Genomic DNA, 25,782 nt, shown 5'->3' with positions numbered 1-25,782 from the left:
TCCATTTAGGTACCAGACGCTGATCCTATTTAGTCAAAATATTTCCTGTTTCAAGCATTTATTTTCTCAAAATGACAACCTGACAACAGTTTGGGTATGAGTCAAAGGAAAGAATACTTTCCATTTTCTGGTTGACTCGCACACACCGTGCAGGCTCTGCTCTGGGCTAAGCTCCACGGCAGCCTGCACGGCGAATTAAGGCCGTTTCCCCAGCGGGGCTGCCACTTCTCACGCCAAACTCCCACTGACCAAGATTACGAAGCATGGCCAAGAAGCTAAACAACCTCCCACCACTCAGCAGCGCCCCAGCATTTCATTTTCCCATTGATTTGGGACCGGTGGGGTGTTCCCAAAGGTGCTGGCTGTGATTCCTGCAGTGTCCAGCACCGTGTCCCCCCCGCCTCCGCCCGCGCTCGGTCCCAGCGGTGCCCTCACCTTGCTTCTGGTTGATGTCGGCGGGCAAGTGGGGCGAGTGGGAGCCGTGGCTGAAGTGGTCGTTGCTGTAAGGGATGAGCGGGGTGAGCGGGTGGACTCCGTGGGACGGCTGCACAACGGGAACTTTGTTGGACTGCAAGAGAGAAGGAGGAGAGGGCTCAGCGGCAGGCGGGGGCCGGGCTGCGAGGAACCATCGAGCCCCGCGAGCAGCGAGGGCTTTTGGGGTGCTGCTGCTGCAAGGGGGCTGGGAATTACAACAGTCTGCCCAGGGCACGGCAGAAAACACCCTTTTGTGCTTAAATAAACACATCCCGCAAGAGAAATCCAACATCGAGCAGTGATAACAGCTGCTGCTGATTGCATGGTAGGTGCAAATCAGCCCGAATCAACGTGAAGCTGTCAAAATCCAGACTTTAAAAAAATTCACTTCAGGCATCTTTTATTCCAGGATAAATGCTAAAAGCGTGTAACCAAAGGCATCGCTCTTGTTTTCTGCTCCCCCAGCTTGCGGGCACATACACACACACACACACACACACACACGCAGTCCCGTGTGTTGCCCTGGTCTGCAGCCGGACTCCCACATCCTGCACATTCACCCTGAAAACCACGCTCCGGCTTCTGCAGCTGCTCCCGGCTACACGGGACGGGGCCGGGGGGGGCCCAGCAGCAAATCTGACACACCCCAGGGTACCTCCGGGCGTTGGGGCAGGGAGAGCAGAGCCTGTTCGAAAGGCCTGAGCAGCCGTGAGGGAAACACACCCGTGCACACTCACGCACAGCCGCGCACACCCGCGCACAGCCGTGCCCGCGTGCGCACGCCGCTGTCTGCTGCGAGCCTCCTTGCCCCGAGCGTCCCAAGCCGCTCCCTACATGCCCGGTTTCGCCCGTGGTTGCCTTTAAACCCAAACCGACTTCGCCTCGGCGGTGGAGTGGCAGGATTTGTCCCGGATAAATCCCGAAGGAGAAACAGGACCGACGGCACCGCAGCAGCGGGAGGAAAGAGCGGAGCACGTGAGCGAGCTGCCGCGGGTGCTGCTCGCCAAAGCTCTCGTGTCCTATCGGGGCATCTCCAGGTGCCTTCTGACAAGTCATTTAAGACCTCTGGACTTGATTCACTGCTGCCTTTCACTTTGGTAATGATTTTGCTCAGGCAGAGCAAGCATGAAACACCATCTGGCTCCAAGGAGGAACCCCTGAAACGGCGAGGAAAACAGCCCCGGTGGATGGGGACGCTGCTTCCCATCCACCTTGCCCGCAGAGTTTGCTTATGCAAATAAAATTAAAGAGGGATGCAGGTTTGCATTTAAGAGTGAGTGAAAACCCTAGCTCCTGATGCTTACCAGGTGTGGATTTCCTGCGCGCAGCGGGGCGCAGGGGGATGTGCACCTCCCAGCACAAGCTGGAGCAGTTCAGGCGCTCCCGTCCTGCAGCAGGGCCGGGGGGCTCCGTGGTTCTCCCACTGAAATCGGCGCTGGGCTGGCTCCCGCTTTGCTAAACGCGTTTGGAGCTCCGAGCCTGAACTTTTCTCGCCCACGAAAAAAGAGATGAGGGGTAGCTTTTCAGCGATGTTTCTAAAACTTGCCATGGTTTAGCAGATTTGAATGGCAGGCAGCCTGAATGAGGGCTGTGCCGTTCTGCGGGGACATTTTGCATCTCACCGGACCAGGACCAGCTCGGTGCCGAGCAGTTTTGAAAATCTCATCCCCGGCGCTTCAGCTGCTCCAGGCGGGGCTGAGTTCTCCTTCCATACAAGTCTGCACCCAAAGCACGGCCCACCCGCCAGCCTGGCCCACCGACGGCTGCAAACAGCCTGTAGCCCGTGGGGAGACGCAGGCTGCACCGTCCTGACGCCGATCCGCAACAGGCCAGAGCCCAGGGCACGGCAGCGGGGCTGCACAGCGGGCTGCAGCGCGGTTACTCAGACTTTCCACCGGTTCAGATGGGAAACGAGACGTGGCAGCAGCAAGAAGAGCTGGCCTTTCCCGCATCCCTTCTGCGTTTGCACTTGCCTCGCTCAAAAACGCTTTTCTGTTCCTCTCTGAAGTCACAGAACCGCTGGCAGGGGAAGATGCTCGGGACAGAAACGAGACCAAAACTCGGGTAAGAGACTGCTCGCCCACTGCCACCTCCTCAGCTAGGGAGCTCGCTACAGGGACCTGCCTCCCAGACTGAACCAACCCGGGGACGGAGGAAATAGGGCTGCAGGACCTGGAGAAGCAGAGAATATTTCAGTGTTGATCCCCAGTTTTAAACACCGCAGCTGCTGCTGGCCACCAGTGGGCACGTTCCTAGCTCCTGGCCTTCACCGGATGAGTCTCATTTATAAAATCTCATTTATAAAACCTACATGCCAGAGAAATGGTATCATTTCCTCTTTTAAATGCGGTCTAGGTTTACTTTCTGCAGATCAGCTGCAGCACGTGGACCTCGGCGAGGCTTTTCGAAGCCAGGAGTTAGCTGGTGGCGATGTTTTAAAGCTACAAAATCCACCTGATCGTAAAGGTTTCCTGCTGGGTGAGCGATGCGACGTGAGGGCACCGGGTCCTGGGTCCTCCCAGCAGGTCCCTGGGCCGCGGGGACGCCAGGGCCAGGCTGCAGCACCGCGGCTCGCCCCGGCTGTGGTTTGCTGAAGCATTTTGCTGTGTCTCCTCCGTGTTTCAGTACAGCTCAGACCGGGGGTGACGGAGCTGCTCGCCACCGGCCCACCCGAAATAACGCAGCCGGTGCCTGGCGTCACGGCCCCGCGGCCCAGGTGACCTCAGCAGCCCTGGGGGTGACAAAAGGGCCCTGGGGACGGTTTTGTCTCACCCCTCCCAGCGCAGCCCCTCGGGGGCAGGTTGGGGAATGAGCTGTGCAGCCGCGACCTGGCTACAGAAATGAAGAGGCGCATTTACAGCAACACCAGAGTGGCATTTCCAGGCGGGACAGAGCAGCAGAGCGGGGGGTTTGCACCCCCAGAGGGCCATTTTCCCTCTCAAACCTGCTGAATTGCAACAATTAATCCTGGCAAGTGGTGCTGCCGGGTCCCTGGGGTGCTGCTGTGTCCCCGGGGTGCTGCCTGCTCCCCGTGTGCCTGGTGCAGGTGCCAGCAGCGAGCCACAGCCCGTCGCCCTCGCAGGGCTCGCCAGCCTGGCTGAAGGCAGGGAAAGGGCTGCGACGGAGGCAGCTCCCACCCCGAAGCAGCAAAGTGACTTTAATAACTGATGAGCAAGGAGAAAACACGGTCACACTCATTATTAAGAAATACTAATTGTTGGCAGGGCAGAATTAGGAGACCTCGCCGCTCACACACGGGTGCCTGATTGCGAGAGGAGCTCGGGGCAAGCCGTAAAACTCCTTCTGCTGAGCACACACAAACCCAGCAGGTCTTTCCAAGGAGGCTCACCCTCCGAGCCGCGCTGCCACCCGGCGCAGAGGTGCAGCGTCCTCCCTGTCTGCTCCCATCCCCGCTGCGCGCACCCAGCGCGGGCTGCAGCGGCACCGCACGCAGAGACCGCCACCGGTCACAGGGTTACCCAAGAATTAAGTCTTTTTTAACAAAACTTCTTTTTTTTTTTTCATTTGGAAAATAGCGATATGTTGTAATCAGAAGTTTTCTGGAAAGCACCTCATTGCCAGCAGGAGTTTTGACTAATTTTTGAAGGCTGGTGTATTTATTCGCGACGTGCTAAATGAGCTGTTTTACTTTGCTGGCTCGAATGAGATTTTTTTTCTTTTAAAGTTTAATCTTAGCAAAACGTAGCACAGATGGTCAAAAGACAAAATCCGAGTGAAATTGTCAAAACTGAGAATTTTCAAGGATTTTCTACAATACTAAGAATATTGCTTTTAACGGTGAAAATATTAGAAAAAAAATACAGAGATGTTTTTCTGCTTGAATCATCTTAGGAGAAGAAAATAATTAAAGAAAAAAGAAGTGTTTTTTTTGTTAACTTGTGAGAACTCCTCCTTGCTACAGCCGAAAGCAGCGGCGGTCACGTCAAGCTGCCTGGGCATCCCCACATCCAGCCAGAGCTGCGCCGGGGCTGCTGCGATGGGAACTTTTTTGTTAATTTTCTGGTAGAGGACAAGTCATAACTAAAACAAAGCAGCCGGATTCTGCTGCCACTTCTAACATAATTTAGCGAAAAGGTTTTTACGGACTTTCTCGATCTCTGCCCCGAGCACCCAGCCGGTCCTTGCGCAGGGCGGCCAGGGCTGCCCACCCGAGCCGCACAGCGTCCAGTTTCCTGCACTCCCGCTGGGGTGTCCCCTCTGCTCTCTTCCCATCACCCGTTTATTAAAAAAGAAAGAGCTCAAGAAGCAGATAACGCTTGGAGTTAATATATTAGAGGGGCAAACCACAATTCAAACTACCGAACCAGACACAGGAGCTCATCTTACGAGGCTGATCTTGATCAACCCTGCTGCACAGCGGCACAAAGCGTCCTTCCTAGGAAAAACTGCTGCTCGGTTTTGCAGATGACTGTGTTTCAAGAATTCTTACTTTTCTCCCCCGCTTTGAACAAAAACGGAATTAGTGAAAAGCTGGCTTTTTCGTACTTTGTTTTGAAGGCAAAGCCACATAAATAAGGCTGCTCTGTAGGAACAAAACTTTCATTTTACAGATTTTTTTTCCAAATGTTTGAAATAAAACGAACGTAAGAATTTGCTCGCACTTGGTAACGGTCAGCCCTGAGCCCCAGGAGCCTTACTGGCCGGTCGGCCCCGCAGGTGGGACTTCGAGCTGGCAGTGTCACCTCCCAGCTGCAGGGGATCCTGCTCACACCTGGGACCCCATACACACAGGGGACCCCATACACACCAGGGACCCCATGCACACAGGGGACCCCACACACACAGGGGACCCCACGCACACCAGGGACCCTGCAGGCCAGGGTGCAGGGACGATCTGCCAGGGCCGCGCCTGCCACCCCTCAGCTCCCAGCCTCCAGATGCTGAAATTCCTGCAGGCACCCCAAAAGCAACCCAAGCAGTGACCAGCCTGCTGGAAAGCCCCGCATTGAGACGGCCGTCGGGGGTCTGCAGCGGGGCTGGGGGCAGCCCCGTAACCTCTCCGTGGCACCCCGGTCACCCGGCCGGCGGGGTTGGCAGCACCCCGGGGTGCACAGGAGCCGACCCCGTGGCGCGGCGCCGGGGAGAGCGCTGTGGTTTCCAGTGCTCGCGGGGAGCCGAGCCGCGGTGAGGCGAGATTAGTCACGTCACTTTCAAATTTTCCCACATCGCTGGCCCCAGAAATAGCGAAATGAGAAAGCCGTGGGCCAGCCCGGCGGCAGGCGGCGGGGGGCGAGGGGCCTGGCCGAGGGACGGCTGCCGGGGCCGACGGCCGTGCCGGGGTTTGGGCATCCCTGGAGCCCCGTGCCCGGCTGTGCCGCTGTGAGCACTGGCACGAAGAAACCGCCCTCGGCAGAGACAATTTTGGCAACCAGGCGAGCGCCGAGGTCGGGCGAGCAGCGCCTGGGATGCGTCGCAAGCTGCAGCCCGGCCAGAAGTCACCCCCAGTGTGTTTGTTTCAACGTCACTTCTCAGAGAGAGAGAGATGAGTCTACGCGTCAGCTATGAAAAACAAAACCTACGGAGTTTGCTGTTGCTGATTCAATGAGGAATTAATTCCTTTTTTCTGCAGAATTAGTCACCGTGCCACAGAAACAAAGGTATAAGGTCAGGCTGCAGCGAGCAGGCACTGCTGCTGCACAAGCTGCTGGGTACTGGGGGGCTCTGCCTTTTGCTCTGTATCCAAAAATTAGTTCAAATTAGCGAATTGTTAGGGTCTGGGTGCATCCCGCAGGATGGGATCGGCTGCTGGAGGGCTTGGAGAGCAGCGCTGTGCTTCGGGGCTCTCGGAGACAAGGACCCAGAGCCCAAGCGCGGCTCCATCCCAGCTCTGCAGAGCTCCAGGGCACCTCCGAGTTCTGATAACATCTCCCCGTTCGGGACTCCCCTGTGAATAAAACTAAACCGGACCGCGTCACCAGACCCCTTCAGCCCCCGTTTCCCCGTGGTGTTGCACCAGGAGATGCTGTGACGGAATCTCACCCCGAACACCCAGCGCAGACCACTTTCTGCAGGCGCTGAGGCTGGGGACCCCCACACCCGCGGGCGCCCGGCAGCATCTACTCATTTCTCATCACAGCGCTTTTTTTTTTTTTTTCTTTTCTTTTTTTTTTTTCTCCTTTCTCACTTTTGCTGCAGTCACATCTCCCCAGCCCGCTGCCGCAGCAGAAAGGAAGCAGGGAAAGTTAAAGCCACCCACGCTTGGGCGCTGCCCTCACCCCGCAGCAGTGCCGGGCGTCAGCAGAGGCAGCGTCGCCCCGCCGGGAGCAGGGCACCCAGCGGGGGCTGCCCCCGGCCCCCTCGAAGGCTCCGCAGGGTCTCCCCTGTGTCCCATCCCCATCACCCAGAGGTGCTCAAAGGCTGCGCTCAGGCGATGGGGAAAGCATTCATGGCACTTAATTCCGCATGCAGATGCCAACAAGGGGCCGATCCATTTAGGACCGACATCGCACCCGCTGGCAGCTACTGCCCTTGCGCAGGGTTTGAGCGCTCTGCGTTACATTTTGCGGTCGCAGCGTTATCCTCTCAGCTCTTCACTTTCCCTCTGCTCGCCCTCAGCTTTAAAATCCAGTTCTGCTTTCACACGGCCGGCGCTGGCGAGGCACCTGCTCCTTTTCGCACGGTCAGCGGGGTCGAAGGGCAGAGCAGGATTCCTGCCGGGCTAACAGAGGCAGCAGCACCGGGAACACCGCTGGGGCGAGACCTGCTGTGTGGGGACACGCTGGGGACCGCGCCGCCCCGGCCCCTGGAGCCGGTCAGCACGCAGAGGTGGCCCAAAGACAGCGGGGATGGATACAGGGAGAGAACCAAAACACTTTTTAGAAGTCCTCAGTGACTTGCTGGCCACATCCCAGGCCAGGACGTGACACGACGCAGCCCGTCCTGACCCTTCTGCTGGCACGAGAGCCTCCTGCCCCAGGAAAGGAGCCGCACAGTGCTCAGCAGCCGGGCTGCCCCTCTGCTGCTGCTTGCTGTTTTTAAGCAGTGATGGTAATTATTTTTAAGTTAAGCCCTGCAGGGGAAATAGCTGAGCTTTTCACCGTTTACGGGCACAGGAAGAGCTGTTTCGCTTCTCAAGTATTTATCTTCTAAGAGAAAGATGTAGGTGGTTCTTCGTGAAAAAAAAAAAAAGAAAGAAAGAAAAGGCATGGAAAAATAAAGATTAAAAGTCCCTCCCAGAGGCTGCTCTTAGGGTGACAGGGGGCGAGTGCGGAGGCAATTATGCTGCACACCGGAGAAGAGAACCCCTGAAAAATGAACATCATTTTGGGTTTGGCATCACCGCCCGATATCTGCCGCCCTGTTTAGAAGAGGGGCCGCCTCGCCTCGCCTCGCCTCCCCCACCGAGCCCAAAGCCCCCGTGCTCGGTGCTCGCCTTGCTCCTGAAACACCTCTGTCGTGATGCCAAAAGCACCCCGCCAGTGCCAGCAGCACACAGCCAGACCAGCCAGGAACCGACAGCATTTGGCCTCGTGGAAACAAACACCAGGGTCACAAATCCCAGGGGCTGCGGCCCAGCACCGAACGCCGGCTGTTTCCCCCCCAAATGCTGGGGCAACACCACCCAGGGGCTGCGCTGGCCTGGCTATTTCCCCTCTCCTGCAGTGCCTGTCCCCGGTTTCAGCGTCTCTCGTGGTCCTGGCTGTGGAGAACGACCCCTGTCCCCCCGGTCTCCAGAGGTGGAGCGCAGCCCTGGGTGTTTTTGCTCCTTTGTGCAGCGGTTCTGCGAATTTCTCTGCGGAGCTGCCGGGGCTGGCGCTGCCAGTAACCCCTGTCACAGCTGCAGACGCGAAGGCACCGACTTGACCCGCGGAGGCTGATACTATCTGACCTCCTTTAGGCTGTTCGGCTTCTCGAAGTCGAAGCGGTTGGTCTAATACCCGGAATTAATCAGGAAAATGTCCAAGAGGGCGAGGGAGGAAAGCGAACAGCGGTACGAGCAGAGCCGGCGCGTGAGGGGAAGCCTTGCGCTGCCTGCCCGAAGGCACCGGCCGCGTTAACCTTCGCGTGCCTAGCGGGTCAGGGGGGTTTCAGCAGCCAGTTCTGGGAAACTCTGCAAAACCCAAACGGGTCCATGCCCTGCAGCAAAGCCAGAGGTGGCTCCGGACCGGACGCCTGGTTTTGGCATCGCTCTGCACTGAGGCCACGCTGCAGCAGCGGATGGAAAGCCCTGTGCGACTTCTCAGTGTCTCTGCCGGCAAGCAAAGCGCACAGGAAACCTCGAGGTGTCAGCAAGGCGTTTTTCAGGCGGCAAGTGTTTGCTTACTTGTCACCTGGGCTCTCCCGGGAGGGCTCGCAGCTGCTTGGCTGGGTTTATTCTTTCCATTTAAAACAAAAACAAAAACAAGAAGAGCCCATTGACTTGAAAGAGCGCAGGGGAATTAACAAAAAGAACCAAAACACAAAAAAAACGCTGATGTGACTTAGGGCGTTTCGATTCCCCGAACATCAGAGGGGTGAAACCTGCCCCTCCGCGCGGGCGGTGGCGCGTGGCCACCGCGGGGACACAAACCTGCTGGTGTCACCGCTGTCACCCGGCCCTGCCTCTGGGATGGGGTGGGATGGGGTGGGATGGGATGGGATGGGATGGGGTGGGATGGGATGGGATGGGATGGGAAGGGATGGGATGGGATGGGGTGGGGTGGGATGGGATGGGATGGGATGGGATGGGATGGGGTGGGATGGGAGCCAGACCCTCCTGGCAGGCACTACACTCCCTGATTAATTATGTTATGTTATGTTATGTTATGTTATGTTATGTTATGTTATGTTATGTTATGTTATGTTATGTTATGTTACGTTGTATGTTATACTAAACTATACTAAACTATACTAAACTACACTAAACTATACTAAACTACACTAAACCATACTAAACCATACTGAACCATACTGAACTATATTTTATTTCAATCCCCTGCCATTCCCAAAGCCCGGTAGTGGTGGGGATCTCACTGTGTGAGAACGCCGCCAGCTGCAGAAAGACAACAAATCAAGCGTCTCACCCTGTCTGAAAGTAAATCCCCAACTCGGCGACTGCACCGCGAAAAACAATGGTAATAACAGTGACAATGATAACGATACTCTAATCCTGCTGGCTTGTGCAGAGCTCTCTCCCGCCGCACGCGGCTGCCGAGGCCGTGCCCTCTCGGTGCCAGGCACCCCTCGAGAAGATCTTTTAGTGTCAGACGCAGCTGTGACCAAGTGTGTGCAACTGCCTAATTGACAGGTAACGTGGTACACGCAGGGATGATAATCTGTGGAAGTTATCATCTCTCTTCGCTACGCGTTTCACTGCTCTGGTGGAATCCTTCAGTGTTTAAACAGACACCCAACGCATTGTCCCCCCCGATGACCAGGACCGACTGACCAAGGTGGCTCCCGAGCTCCTACAAGGTCTCTCCCCGAGGCACGGCAGCGTCACCGTGGGCAGAGCCACAGGCACCCGCTGTCCCCCAGTCCCTGCTGCTGGAACCAGCTGGGAAGACCGAGGGGCGAGGGCTCCCCAAAAACCTTTTGGGTAGGGCCAGGGACCCTGCGCAGGGTGGCTGCCCCGTGCCAGGTCCTCAGGCACCGCCGCAGCGACCTGCACAAACGCCTATTTCCCGGTCTCTGTGGCGAACTCCTCCTGGAGGACGCGGGGGAAGATAATCCCCCCTGGAGTCACAGGCAGCTTTTGTTGACACCCCGCAGCTGTAAGGCGATAGCAGCTCTCCTTGTTGCCCGCTCTCGAGGGTGACATGTTGACAAAGAATGCTACAGCCGCTAATCCGGGATGATGCTGTGTGCCTGCCCGGGAGAAATCCTCATTTTCTTGATACCAGGAATTAGTTCCTTTAATGCTTAATGCTCTTTTTTCCTCTGAAAGCCAGCAAGCGTTATTGTGCAGGGTGAAATAAACATTTTAATTAAAATGTAGAATTTATCTTCCAGTTGAATTCTTGAGAGCCCCCAACGCCACGTCAAACTCCGCTTTCCCATTTTGAATCTCTCTCTGATCTCTTAATGCAAACGGCTGAATTAAAACCCGGGCTTGGTGGATTTGCATATAATTAGACAGCAAGGGAAATTAATAGGGAATTGAGTGGTTCTCTCCTCTGCCCATCTGATGTTTTTACCAGATTAAAAAGAGTCGATTTTTTTTTAAATGACTGCAAAAATGTATTAGATATTATTTAACCTTTTTTTTTTGTTGGGGCGAGGAATGCAGGCAGAGGAAAGAAACAAACTTTTCCATATGATAATGAATGCCTCCTATCGTGGGAAGCAAATATCTCTGTAATTAGGATTAGAAATGAATCCTAATTAATCTCGTCCTGCCACTTGACTTCTAGAAGTTCCTTAACTGTTACCTCCAACGAAACGGGGACCAAGGAGCAGTCTGTGTGCTCTCGGCTCACCCCGCATGGAGCTGGGGGCTGTCACAAAGGCTCTTGTGCCTCCCGGCTGAGGGCGGCGGGTTTGGGGGTGAACGGCCTGATCCTGGCGCCTGACACAGGACTGGGTGCGTGCAGGGGAAACGCGCAGTGCTGCTGCTTCATTCCCCACCGGGAGCTGGGAAACCACGAGCTACACGAGGCACGAGGTGCCACAGCCATGCCTGGCGCCAAACTGGGATCCTTTTAGACCTTTTCCCATGCTCCGTTCAGAATTGCCCGAACGGTCTGTTTAGAAATGCTCCCTGGGCTCGCTGTCAGCACGGCGCTGCAGGTAAGGGCCGGGAACACGCGAGGACACCTCAGCTCTGTGCCATGCCCGCTCCATGCCTCGATGTCATCTCCGTGCGCTGGCGTTGGCACAGATTACTGCCGCGGTGGAATTAAGTCACGCACATTTCAACTCGGCTCTTGTCAGGTGTCGCCAAATCCTGTTTTTCAGGTGTTGAGATTCACAGACCTCATTGCATCAGATTTTACTACGTGAGTGGATGCTCACGTGATTATTTTCTTCTTTGGGTTCTCCAGCGTGGAAACCAGTTTTCGGAGAGCTGGTTTCTGAGCTTCAGACCCTGGCTAAAGATCTTGTTTCCTATTTATGACGTTGTAGCAAAATACACTGCAAGGCGATGCCCTAATGGGGGATTATCGCTTGGACTAGCAATGAAACACAGCAAACTTCAACTTCTCTTTGTGTTATGCTAAGTAACAAAAGATAAATGAATACTGCTACAGTTAGGATAGCTTCTCAGTGTATTTTTTCCAACAGCTCCAGTAAGTTTTTGGCTGTGGCGTTATGACAGTGACTGTGAATAACAGCCCGGGAATAACATGGTTGGTATAGACACCAAAAATTTTCACTTCAAAACCGGAGACCACACAAAATGTGCCCAGTCTTGGATTTCATTTTTAAGCCAGGCTGATCAAAAGTTCACAGGGCAGGATTGATCAAAGGCTTCACGCTGAAAAAATGAGAAAGTCACAATTTCGTATGGTTTTGATGAGAAAAATAATTGATGAAACACGGCTCTTTCAACTTGGTTTTGCTTTGAGTTTGGGGCTCATCTGACTACGAAAAGCCAGGGGTGCAAACCCGCAAGACACGAAGTCACAGAACTCGGTGCAGTTTTAACGATCCGGCCCTTACTATGGGATTCACCGCTGGTTTCAGGGTCAGGAATTTCAAACAACGTTGTACATTTTTGTCAGAAAAAAACAAGTCATGGAAACTGCAGCTCTCACCCATACGTTGTTGGAAAAGCTCAGGGACAGTCTCGAAGCACCTCCTGGTCGATGGATGTGCCGGCCCAGCAGGCAGGAGACCCAGATTCGAGCCCTGCTTTTCCCGAGCCTTTCTTTTTCTATCTGCGTGCTGCAGTCGGACCGCGGCAGTGACCTGTTACCGTCCGAGCCCCTGTACACAACCACACTGGCTGACCACAAGGAGGGCCCCAGTGGCCTGCAGGCGGCTGCTCGCCTCCGGGCAGCTCGTTTTGGGGGGTCTGTCACAAAAGGCGCTTTCTTAGCTCTTCCTGGGTGGCACCTCAGGACCGCGTGGGGACTTCAACCAGTTTTCACATGAGCAAAAACCTCAGGGCTTTCACAGAGGCAAAACAATGGGGGTCCTGTTTTGTGCCGGCCATCGCCACGAGACACCGGCGGGTACCCAGGGCACCGTCAGCGCAGCAAGCTTCTGGCTAGATGCTTTCCTAACCAGACAATTAACTGATTTAACCCACCACCAGGGATCAGCTGTTAAACTGTAGGTCATTTTGTAACACGGGCTTTATTTTTAACCTACTTGCAACGTCCTCTGACTTATTACAATAACTGACAGCAGTATTTGCTGAATGATGAAACTGAGGTTACACAGAACACCAATTACACTAAAAAATACATCTACCACACCTACGTGCACACAACCTCCACATGCCTACAGTGCAATTTTTTAGCGTAGGTACTACTTAGGGCCAAGCTGGATGTCTGTGTGTCCCACATCTGCCTTCTCACAATCTGGGAGTGAAAAACTTCTCTTCCTGTTAGCATGACGATCCATGGGCAAAAAACTCCTCTTTTCAGGCTAACACCACGGGATCTAACACTATGCTAGTATTTTTTTAAATAAAAGTGCTCTTCATAACAAGTGCTAAAAACTCCAATTAAATCACTGTTTCAATTGGTTCAGGGTTTACATTTCCCCCTGTAAAGTTTGCAATTCCAAAAATAAACGTATGTATCTTACGCTTATCATCTACGCTACTTAGAAGGCAAAAAGTAAGCCCCATATAGACTACAGAGAATTACACATTTTCACACTTTTTTTTTGGTTTTACCTCTGGTGCTACGCAGAGAAAGCAATTCACTTTTAAAACACGTGCTTAACATAACCTTGTCCCTCTCATTTGTCGGCCGGGTCTCTCTGCCACTTCAGAGCACTCTGCAGCCTGCAGGAACAAACCCGGGGGCACAGCCAAAGGGCTCAGAGGCGAACCCCCCTGCAGCCCCCCACCGTGCCTGCCACAGCGAGCGCTGCCCGCAGGAGCCTGACGGAACGAGAAGTGGCCAGCAAGCTGCAAGTACCGGAATTTAGGGCTTTGTTAGAAAGACGAGAAGGTTTTTAAGCACTTGGGATGCTTCCCTAATTCAATCCTTGCCAAAGTCAATGCAAGTTTTTCCACTGATCTATCTTGCTCAGGGCCGGTTTCAAAGCCACGCGCTTATCTCCAGTGCTGGCAAGCGTTCATTCCGATTTCTGGAGGCTCCTAGAAATGGAAAATGCCCTACCTCAGTGGCCTGGGGGACTGCAGGTATTTTACCTGCAGCGTTTTCTGTCTGTAAACATACATAAATACACGGTGCTTTCAATTTGTCAGGCACACCGGCTGCACGGCAACGTGCGCGGCAGACGCACCGCACCGAGACGGAGGAGAAAACCTCCGAGAAGCGGCAGTTTAACAGGAGCGGGACACGTTCCTCTGCCGAGCGCCGCAGCGTTTCGGCACCTCGCTCGGGCCCTCATTTACTCATTTCGGGAAGCCGCCTCGCCCCGCGCGCTGCCCCACGCAGCTGCTGGGGCGCGGGGCTCGGCACGACACGTGCAGGCCCGGGGGGAGCAGCGCAGGCCGCAGCCCCGCGCCCCGGCCGGCCACATGAAAGGGGCTCGGTTGGGTGCCTGCGTGCAGCCAGCTGAGCGCTGCCACGGCGGGGGCACTGCCCCGGCTCTCTGGGTTCCTGCAGCGCCAGGCACCTGGAGCTTCCCCCAAGATAAACGCCTCTTCGCCGCGCTACGAGGAGAGCGGCGGCGTGGCCTGCAGAAGGCTGCGCGCAGCCGGCCTCGCTTATCTCCACGTACATCTGCTCACGGCCTCGGCGCAACTGTTTCGTATTCGTGCAGGGCTATATTCAGCCCGAGGATTTAACAGCAGTTGCGTTAACTGTAAGGCGCTTTCTAGGGCGGAGACCTGTTATCTCCTGCATCTGAGCGAGATTGAGCAGACTCACTGCTGGTTGTGATCCTAATGGTGCGAACTGTAAATACTGTTGTAACAGGATATTCTCTATAAAGTAAACACGTATTTTATACAAAGCATACAGAAAATTTACACATATACATTTTATATAAATGTCATGCATTTACACAAAAGGTATACAATTAAGTGTGTAAAACATCCCTATATATTTTATAATATTTTATACACATTTACTACAGTATGCTAATAATTATACCATTTACTGACCAAGTTCTTACGTTCCTCTCAGTGGCGTTTCCCTGCCTGTCTGCTGACCCCAGAGAGAGAAAACGAGTGGCCAAAATACAGAGGAACGAGGGAAGGAAAGCCAGTAGCTGTTTCTCCTTGTTTTGCCTTTAAGGCAGAGAATTGTGCCACTGACTTCAGCAGGAGCATGGCCTGGCACCCTGCAGAACAGCCAGGAGGGGACGGCTGGGCAGAGGGAGCCTCCACAGGCCCTGTGACAGGGATAAGAGCGGCCGGCGACTGCCGAGCATCGTGAGGTGCCGGGGTCCAGGCCGCCCCCCACACAGCCACAGCCTGCTCAGCCTGGCCCTCAGGGTGTCAGCGCCCAGCTAGCCCCATTAAACGATCCACCTGTGTGCTCCCTATTTATTTTTTAAAAATATTAATATTTTAAATTACTATAATTTGTGCTTGAGACTAATAAATCATAATTATTCAGCAGAAAACAAATTGTAGCATGGAATTTAATCCCTCATATCTACTCTATCTACTGTAAACTAGCTACCAGTGATCTAAGAGTGAGCTACCTGGCAATCAGAGGCTACATGGTTTATTTTTTTATTTTAATTTTCCACCGGGTATTATCTGAATACCTGCAGTGCCTCTGCTCTCATCCAACGTGTCCTAGGCTGTGCTGGTGCAATGACATCTGCTGGTGGTTACAAACCTTCTCAGCCGGCCCAGGTAGTTTTATTCCCTGCCATAAGAGAAGCAGCTACGTGCTCCTGCACTTTGGGGTTGTGGGTCTTTTTTTTTTGGTTTGTTTTCAGTTCAGCGCAGAGCTATGGAGCAGTATTTATGTGAAAAGGAGCAATTATGCTCCATCTGAGCAAGCTCAGGAGGTAAAACTCACTGACCCACCCAGGCAGTCCACAGAGCCCAACGCTGCTCTGAGACTTCTTGGTGGTTCCTGCAAAAGCCCATGTGCCACAGTTAAAAAAGGAAGGGGCGGGTTTCGCCGCAATGGAAGAGTCTGTGTAATTATAAGCTACGGGATCGCGGCGAAATGCAGGGCAAAGAAATCCATTTCCAGCGGCAGATGTCCAGCAGTTTCAGGGAACGACAACCTCCGCTCTGCCTCTGGGTGGCAGAGGCATGTGTTAGACACAGGGCAACAGCAAAGGGCCACACGGACACACCGACCTTCTGACCCGCATTTCGCTGGGCTCTGGAGCCCACAGACCAGAAAACGCTTCTCCTTTTTCTTGCCCTGTGGCACCACTGCTGTGCATCCCCTATCTCACGAGGGAACCTGCAGCAATGTTGCTGCCGCTACGCTGGGCATCACCCCCCGAAGCGCCGCGGAGCCTGCGGGTGGTTCCCAGGTGCCTAAACATCTTTACAAGACTTCCTTGTAGGGCTTGGGTCTCGCTGGAAGCTAATTATCTCTATGCTAATGGCCGAGCCTGAGCTCCAAACTCCCTTTGCACCAGAATTCCTGCTACCAAAACCAAAGCGTGCAGGGAACGCAGAGGAGGAGCTGCACGAGCAAAGCCAATTCATTTCAAAATCTGGAGGCATGCTGCAGATGCCAGGATGTAAAGGAATTTGTCATAAACAATCCTTCAACTAGGCCAGCAGTCACGGAGGGTGGTGTTTGATGTCGCCTTTTTGCTGAGGTTGAATTCCTCGTGCTTCTGCACCACAGGCTCGAACGCCGATTGCAACACGGCTGCCCCAACCAAGGTATGGCAGCTGGCACCCAGGCGGGACAGCTAATGAAGGATTTACCGTGCTCCCTGCTGCTTGGGGTTTTTGCTAGAAGGTACGTTACTAGAAGAAAAACACCGTAGTAGTTTTATAAGTTCATATGAAGAGTTAGTCCCTAGAGTAGAAAGTAGGGAGCACAGCCTGACACCACAACTGCTCTATGCCGGGTTTTGACAGGGAAATGTTCTCGTCACCGCTTACTGCATGTGACGGGAGCACTCTCCGTGATACTGCAAGACGTTAAGAGCAATTTAAATTCTGGAGATAGTCACTTTGCGATTTGAATAGGAGGGGGCTGCAGGCAGGCTTCCTGCAGGGAGAAAGTTTTAAATACGGAGCCATCTCATGCCGTAATGTGACCCAGCCGCGGTCTGCGGACTTTCAGGCCATGCTGAGAAGTGAGACGATGGGTGAGATCGGGGCAGGATGGAGGCTCAGGGACACTGCAGGTTGTTAAATTTTGCATGGCACTAAACAAAACCGTCTGCAAGCTTGGGAGCTTTGAAGAGACCGATTTGTAAAATCGAAAGAAATAAAAATAATTAAATAACGCAAATGGCAGCCAACAGACTGCTCACCTAGCATTTTCCCACCTCAGGCAGGAGCTCTGATTAATGCTAATTAGCTTATCTTCACATTAGATCCTGATGATTCATCACTTACTACCCTAGGAATTATGACGCACTGGGGAGAGATATATTTGTAGATTCCATGGGTGTATGCCATGTCTGGAACACTTAAATGATTTTGGCATGAAAAGGGACCAACCACAAGCCCAGCTAATCAAACCAGCATTTCTCAACCTACACCTTCCAGTAGTTATAAAAAAGATTCAGAGCAAAGACAAGACTATGGCACTGAAGACAAATTTATCTGCCTCATCAGTGGTGTACAATCTTTACAGAACAAAGGGCTTTATAGGCAACCTGCCAGGAGCCTGTGGCTGCTCCTCGTTTGCATATAAATTTAAAAAGAATTTTAATAAGTGTTAAATGCACATGATTATTTTTTATTTATAGCTGAAAGTAGGTGTACACAGCACTTCATAAAACACAGAGAAAGAAAAAGCACCTTTGGGAGTCTGAATGGGAATCTATGGAAAAACCTGTGACTGCTGCTCTGCGCTAACTTCTCGGTGCACGCTTTGTTGTTCGAGTGGCCACGGGCACAATGGGGACGGATCTGAATGCATTACGTGACGTTTATCCTTTCACATGGGAGCCTCAAACCAGCGAGGATGTGCTCACAGCTGTACGCCCTGCCAGCCAGACGTGCACAGATGGCCGCCCTCCCCCTGTCGCTGGGTGACTGTCACTGGAAGGCAATTTTGGGAACAGAACAGCCTTTCCTCATGAAACTTTGATCAGGGTGGCCTGCGACACGGGGGCGTTCGGGTCTGGGTGGACTTTGGCCTCAAGAGGCTTTGTATTCAGCTGCGAGCAAACATGCAAACAGCCTGGAGCTCCTCTTGTTCTTCTGATAGTTTTCAAACTGTTGATTACATAAATCCCAAACCTTCTTTTTATATGTAAAACAGGAGGAGCTGTCATACTCAGATTTCTTGAGCGTTTGTCACCGAGCTGCAAAGAAGGAGAGGCCATCTCCTGAGCTCCTTGCACCACCAGAACCTGCCACCTGCCCGGCCACCTTGTCAGCAGGGGAAGGAAAACAGCTGTTTTTTTTCTCTTTTTTTCTTTTTTTTTTTTTCTCTGGGGCTGAAGATTCAGCTATCTTTCAGAAGCAACGTGGAGTCACGATACAGAAGAGATCAAAGCGTTATTTGTGAGCTTTGCAGCTATTATTGGATACAGTACCTTCCCCCTCAAAACACTTTTACCTCCTCTGGAATTCAGAATTTCCTCAGAAATAGATCTCTGCTCCACTGCTGAGCTGCAGCCCATCAAAGCACCTCATTTACAGAAGGTTAATTAAGGAGACTGTTCTAGCCCAGTCATCTCACAGTGACGACATCAGATACGCTTCCTTGAAACCTGTTTTTTCCAAGGAAGACTTTTGTCAGACCGTGCAGCTACAGTTCCAATTTTTGCTTGATCCACGTGACAGCAGGCAAGGAAATGTGGGACAGGATCCACTCGCTTGGGAAAGCTTCCCCAGCGACTGGAGGCACCACCAGCACTGCCTTTTTTTCCTACCTCGTGGCTCCTGTGAAACACCAGCTTGAATTAATCCCTAAATTTAATTTGGAGAACGATATTAACCCCACACCCAACTGGCGTCTTTCCGTATGTCAAAACACAGCTTCATGGGACTGCTGAGCCCAGTCCTTGCTCTTTTTCTCCTGCTTTTGCTGTCTCAGAACTTAGCTCCAGCCCTAACTTTAGCGGTAAGCCACCCCAGGGAACCCTTCTCCCTAAGCACAGCTGGCACCGTCCGCTCTGCAGGGGCAGCGCAGGATGCCTGACACCCTCACAGCACCCCTGGCCACAGCTCACCCCACACCCAGGACCCCTGGGACTCCAGATCTTGTTTTAAGGCGGTGAGAGATTTGGCTAGGGTTAGTATCTGACAAGGGGAAGGCGATAGTGCGAGACTGGAGTAGGCGTTAGGGTTGCAATCCAGGCTGGGAAAAAGAGATGAAATCGGGTCATGAGAAGGTTTGGTGGAGGCTGATGAGCAAAGTAAGGGGAGAGGATGTGGAGCTCTCCAAGCCCATTTTCTTCTGGGACTGGTGATGGTGGCAGGAGTTTGGGAAGGTCCAGAATCACAGGCTTATCAGAAGAAGCTGATGGGCTAGCGTAATTAAGGGTGCTGTCCCAGATGGGGGAGACAGCACCAAAATTGAAAGCTCGTGTTGAGTGAATCTGTGACGCTTTTGAAATCTGGGGTCATTAGGAGTCACAGGAGCAGTGAAAGGGCTGAGGCTGAGGTCAGGGCTAGAGTTTGAGTCTAGCAGATTATACGGTGGACTCCGAAAGTGCTGCCACATCTGGAGCCATCATTAACCTCAGAGTATATTTTGTCTGGGAACGGGGAGATGTCAGCTGGGCTGACACCGAGTGTAGGAGCAGTGCTTGAGCCAGGAGATGCCAATGAGGCTGTGCTACAGAGCAGGGCACCGAAACACTCTGCAAACTGCTGGGTGCCCCTGGACCACGCTTATACCCATGGCCAGCAAGGCACAGATGACCAAGGCTCAAGGCAGCACATAAAGCTGAGAGGGAAAGAGCCAATAAATCAGTGTATCATGGGAACTGAGGAGCGGCTGAGACCAGCTACGCTTTTCCCATCCAAACCTCACTCCCAAAATGCTTCCCTCCTACCCAGTGTCTCGTAGCAGCCCTAACCCCCGTGCAGGACTGTGCTCTGTCCTGGTCCCCAGGGCCACCTCCAGCTGTAGCTGTGTTCATTTAGCTTGTAGGTCCCTACCAGCCTAAACCTCAAACCTAACACATGCCTTATCCTAACTCAAAACCAGGTTTTACATTTTTGCTAAATTGTACATTCAAGCAAAATCCTCACCAAATTGTTGCCATGTGAAAATGATCGTGTGCGGGTTCCTCCAACAGAGGCTCCGTACGTGGCTCATTGTGGGGCTCTGCACCACTGAAGAGCGCAGAGAAAATGAGAATGAGAAACTACACATGAAATCCATTTCCTCCAGGGCAGGCTGACTGACCTGTGAAACCCACACATGTTCTGCTACAGACTGTACACCTTCAGCACTGAAGGAGGAATCAAAAGTAAAAGCAGTTTTGAGGTAATTCTCTCACCCATCCCATTAACGCATAACAATAAATGCATCCAAGCATCCTTTGCACAGAGTCTATACTGGGAGCTATCTTATTTTCCAACACCAAAGTGGAAACTTTCTATTTCAAATGATTTATCATTAGCTTCCCAGCTCTTGTAGCTCCTCCGAAGGGGCACAGCCTGCCACTGCCCGGCTGGGAATACGCTGCCACCCACATGGGATGCTGAAGTGCACAGGTCTCATGTGAGCAAAAGCAAGACTTTTATGTCTGATTTCTGGGAAAATAAACTCAAGATGTATAGAGACTTGAACTTGTCTACAAAGATTTGTGGGTGCTAGCTCTCTGCTTAGCTTTGCATAGAACACGGCCAGGGCACTTTCCCGAGGAGCAGTGACCCCCCCCCCCGGTGCTGCTGCCGGCCCTTGCCATGCAAAACCTCAATTCCTTGGCGCTGCTCGGAGCAGGCCACAGGCTTCTCCCCACCAACACAGCCGCTCTGCAAGCAAAAATGGTACGAGGAAATCACCCTGCTGGAGTATTTGTGTGTGCGTTTATCTGCATCTGTCTGTGAGCACGCCGAGGAAGTTAATTTTAGTTTCACGTTCTCCACTGCCTGGGCTACACAGTCCCCTCTGCCTTCAGTGTGTGTGTAGCGCCGTTCAGGTGAAAAACACCAAGTCTGTATTTTCCATGGTAAACCACAAGGGGTTTAAATTCACATCACTGTATTTGCAAACAAGCAACTTCTGCATACACAGAATCCTGTTTCATTTGAAACCCTCACCCCAAAACTGTCTTACGTTAGAGCACGTTCAGAAAAAAGAAAGTTAAATTCTCGACCACAAGCAAAAAACCTCACGCTGGCCCCACTGTATCCTGTGCACCATTAGCCAAATAGGAGCCTGTGTTTTGATTTCCATGCCATGTTGTCTTTCTGGTCTGTCTAGGGTTGGTCTAGACTGTATTCTGAGCAGCAGCAGCTGATTCTTTGCCTGCACATCTCTGCGATACGGCACGAACCCAGGCGTTCTCAGGCGCAGAAATGGGAGCGATCGCCCTCCAGGATCACACATTAATTCATTCTGCTCTGTTCCTAAATTCAGCCTCTCTGCTTCAATTATCACTCTTGTTTTCCACCCAGCCTGCGGCATGAGACCTTGCAGGCTGGGTATTTCAGGCACCGGGGCCCTGATCCTAACTCCCTACCCCTGTTCCTGTGTCTCCATGCCACGGGAGCCTTTTCTTTGCTCTATACACCGACTAAGGAATAGGAAGCAAAAGCAGAGCTCTAAAAATGCTTCTTACCACCCAGACACTTCATTATGTTGCTCCCTTGTTAGCAGGTGCTTTAAACAGAAACGTTTGACTGAAGGAAAAGAAGATTAATCCATTTGTGAATGACCAGATACTCCTATTAGCGCTGGCTGCTAGTCTTTTCTTCAGCAAGTTGCACCACTGAATCTGGCTTGCCTACATTCTTTGTAGGTAATGTAATCCTCATGTAAAGGAGAGTCTGTGTCTACCCAACGTCACTTACTGCCTCCCTTCCACAAATAGCAGTGGAAGGCAGAAGATGGAGAAAGGAGACTTAATCACTGATTTGTACTGGGTGACACAGTAGAGATTTGGTTTACCATGACAGGAACGAAGTAAAAAATGGGCCCAAATAACCCGAATTCCTTCTCCCAGCTCTGGCAGCATTGGCAGCTGCAGGCAGCAGCACCCAGCGCTCGGGGACGGGACGGACCCGTGGCACAGCCGGCCCTCAGCACCGCTCCGAGCACCTCCCTGCGCGGCCCCTGTGAGTAATGAGCATCATACCCTGCCGACTCATGCATTACTCACGCGTAAGCCCATGAGTGCAGGCTTGGAAATGGAACATAAAAAGAGATTTCACATAAATATCTGTTTAAAATTGCTGCTGAGACTATTAGGCAGACGGAAAAGGAAAGTGCTCTGCTCTCGGGACATATTTCGGGTGACCCAGCAGTTGCGTGGATCTCCAGGACTGCTGGTGGCCCCAGCGCTTGAGGAAAACCCTTTGTGCTCTCCTGTGAGCCAGCGGGGCTCACTTCCTGCTGGTTGCGCCCATCCTCCTTGCCAGAGAAAAGCCAGAGCTCCAGGAACCTGCTGCGTAAGGGGGCAGGGGAGCAAGGACCAACGTCCAGCAGCTCTCAGCATGAACCGCTCATCATTTAAGGACAGATTTAAAAAACACACCACAGCAGCAACGTTTTGCTCCTGATCTGTGGCTCACGGGACATGTTACGTCTTAACCGAACGCACCGAGGGGCAGAGCAGTGTGCCAGGTGAATCACCCCAAACAGCACACTGCGTCGTACGGCCGGAGCTACGATCCCACAGCCGCTCCTGCTGCTCGTGGAAGTCCTGATACCACACACACAGGAGACACAGAGCTTAAAACAGTTGATACAAAGCAGTCCTTCCCATAAAGCTGACCAACAGTTCCTGTGCTGAGCAAGGAAACGGGGCGCGTGTCAAGGGAACAGCGGGACCCCAGCGCGGTGCCCAAGGGCGCTGCTGTCCTTAGGCACTGACCTCCCGCGCTCCCCTGGGAGCTTGGTACTGGGGATACTGGTGTCACTGGCTTAATCCCCTGTTTCGCAAGCACCCCCGTGCTGCCGCACCTCCTCCCTTCACGTGTGATCTATCTGCTGTCACCGTGCCAGGAATGGCAAAGCGGAGGAGCTGGAGAGGACGGAGCAGCCCTGGGATGCTCCCGGGGAGCCAGGGCCCAGCCCCAGGCGGCACAGGGACACGGGTGAAGGATGTGACAGCCCTCTGCCCCGGCAAGAGGTGGAAGCAGAGCAGAGGCCCCACTAAGTACCCCACTGCCACCCTTGTCTGTATCTTTCCCTCAGGGGATTCCTCCAAGGACTGGGGAAATCCCACATCACCAGATTTTCTGGGAATGCTGGAGGACAAAAAAGACACCTGCCTCCATTTGAGTTTCTAAAGCCTTAGAGGCTGCTCTGCCTGCGGAATATCAATGGGATAATATGGAGTGGTTTGTGGGATTGGGATAACTTTCTGTAGAGGTATTTTGAATAAGTGGGATCGCCTCCACCTGGCAATACTGTGAGTTGAAGGTGTAGCTGAAAACCTCTTCAGCTGCAGAAGAGGTGCTCTTAATACAGTGAGGTGGTTAAAAGGAGATGCATTTACTGCTGCTTTCCAAAAGAATGTAGTTAAGTTTTTCTTAATTCAGGCAGATGAGCATCAGGAAATGGCTCCAAGAATGCCCCTGTTGGGTTCCACGGTTCTTGGCTTGTGATTTCATGATGCAATTCCAAGGCTGAAATTAAATGGCTGTCTTTTTTAAGGTTACTCATGCAACCTTCTTCTAAGATCTGAATGTCATGCTGGGTCAAGCTCTCTCCTTCCTCCATATGCTCACCAATTCTAAGGAATATATAGGTCAAATTCTATGCAGTCACTCCTCTTAAGCTATTATTTCAAATTATATGTCAATTACGTATGTCGAAGTTAGCAACTCTTCCTTTTAAATGCAAGCTTGCTTGAGGACTTTAAAACTCTTGGTATTTGAAGTAAGATATTCTGCCTCCCAGTTGTGGTCCTGAATCCAGACAGGACCAGCTGTGAAGGAAAGTTGTCTTCATCGAGGAGCTGTGTGCTGGCCCTTGAAATCAATTTCCAGTGGTAACAAAAGCTCCGCCAACAGAGTCTCAGCACCACTACTACTCCTCATACCAGGAGTGAGACAGAGAACTGAATGGACAGAAAAAGTAACCATGTTTGCAACCTAGAATAGAAGACATTAATCTAGAGCTTTCCATATGCTTAGCAATAACCTCTACCTTCAACAAGGTAGAAGACTTGTACAGTGAAGAAAACTATGTAACTCAGGTGGAGCTGGGGAGGCTGGATTAGAGTTAGGATCTAAAGAAAACATTAAAGAATCATACTCCTTGCTTTGCATAGGACAGTACACTTAAACAAAGACCTAAAGCACAGAAATAAGCATAATTCATTTTCTTTTACCTAATCTGGTCATCTCTAAAGAGAGCCGGATAGCATTATACATACAGCAAACCAAAAATGTAAAAACCCAAGCACAGCCAATGATTTGAACAATTAAACGAAGAAATTCAAGCAGAATTAGATGAAGATGAAAGAGAATTTCTGAATGACGCCTTTTGGAGTCTTTGTGTAGTCCTTAATAGCATCGCATACCAGTTAGCTCCAACAGCAGGACAGGAGATGTCACCAAATGTCTGGTTTTCCTTCACAAACAAGAAATTGTAGATCTGTGGGTTTATTAACCAGCGCTAGTTCTCTTGTGTTGTTGAAGCAGAATACTGACAAAAAGACAGAAATCAGCAACCGGTCAAACACGAAAAAAGCCACCTGAAATCCAGACAAACTGGGAGGCAAAGGCACCTCCGACCTTCCAAGGCAGGGTTTCATTCAGGTGATGGCACAACTGGCCCACCCTTAGAGCCCAGGCGGACTGCAGCTCCTGGTGAAGCTGGGGAACCCAACCTGAGCACTGCCAGCTCCCACACCACATGAATCACGCTCTTGGATTTTCAAACTCAGAACATCCATGAAAAATTACCCCCTTGGGTACCACGGAGATCCTAAAATGTCTCCAGGAAGCGGATTTAGCTGTCGCTCGTCTGCGTGCTGGTGAAATCCCCTCCCCTGTGGCAGTCGGTGCTGCACCGGGGGGAGGTGATGGGGGGCACGGGATTATAACCCAGGAACACCTCTGACATGTCATGATATACAGATATACCTCTTGGTTCAGGCTTTTTCAACATCCATCCGCAGCAGAGGTGCTGGCCATGTGAGCAAGAGTAGAATTCATGAGCAAATTTAGCAAAGAAAAGGAAGTTTGGCCAGCTTTGAGGTAAAGTCAGTTAAAGTAATGGTATAGTAATGAGGTAAAATAACTGAAGATACGCACCCCACATAATCCTAATCTCTGTTTAATCAATTGTGAGGCTGAGAAAAAAGTGTACACTTCATTCTGTACAAAATACATGTTTTGAATCTCTATTGCTGGCAACAGACCTCGTTCAATGTTTCATCCCACAGGGAACTGACTTGCTGGAATATCCTTCAGCTTCTCATATTTTTTTTAATTTTATGGATATTTAGGTGTGCTCAAGAGAGGCATATGAGTGGTTGCTATTGAAATTCAATAGGATTTAGGCAGCAGAGACCTCTGAATACCCAGTCAACAATGCTTTTATGTATCAAAACAAAAAACATTTACGAACTAAGTCCTTGATCTTGTATGCATAAATCCAACACTTACAAATACAAATGCATACAAATAATTTTATGCACAAATTGTCAGGCTGATTTCAAAAAGACCAGCCACACATGTGAAATCATTTCCCTATGTGAGCACTCGCGGGTCTGAGCCCTACACACACTTAAGACTTTGGGAACACTGCCCACGGAAAAGGCTGTAACCATCAACTGAGGAACAAAAGACATCTTATTTATTCGATCTTTACCATAGATTGTTAGCGTCCATACAAATCAGACAAGACCTGGGTTTTGAATATCTAATCTATAGGTTGTACTGCTTGGAACACAAGTGCTCTTTCTGTGGGACCCTTAACCACTGATGGTAAGGCTGCACTAGTGAAAACCTCTCCTGTGGACAGATTGTGCCGCCTA

At 51.9% G+C, this 25,782-nt stretch overlaps 1 protein-coding gene across 5 annotated transcripts in view; it reads right to left on the bottom strand.

The window, feature by feature from the left end:
* TCF7 (transcription factor 7) overlaps positions 1-25,782 on the bottom strand; it is a 70,628-nt gene that overhangs the window by 22,819 nt on the left and 22,027 nt on the right. For all 5 annotated transcript variants that reach the window (XM_083798922.1, XM_083798919.1, XM_083798918.1 and 2 more), the window contains exon 4: positions 436-568. In XM_083798922.1, coding sequence (XP_083655048.1) covers positions 436-568 — 133 coding nt within the window. The remainder of the gene's footprint in view (positions 1-435; positions 569-25,782) is intronic.

Source organism: Anser anser (assembly GCF_964211835.1).
Source record: "Anser anser genome assembly, chromosome: 14".
Classification (NCBI taxonomy): Eukaryota; Metazoa; Chordata; class Aves; order Anseriformes; family Anatidae; genus Anser; species Anser anser.
This window is presented reverse-complemented; position numbering and strand designations above follow the sequence as displayed.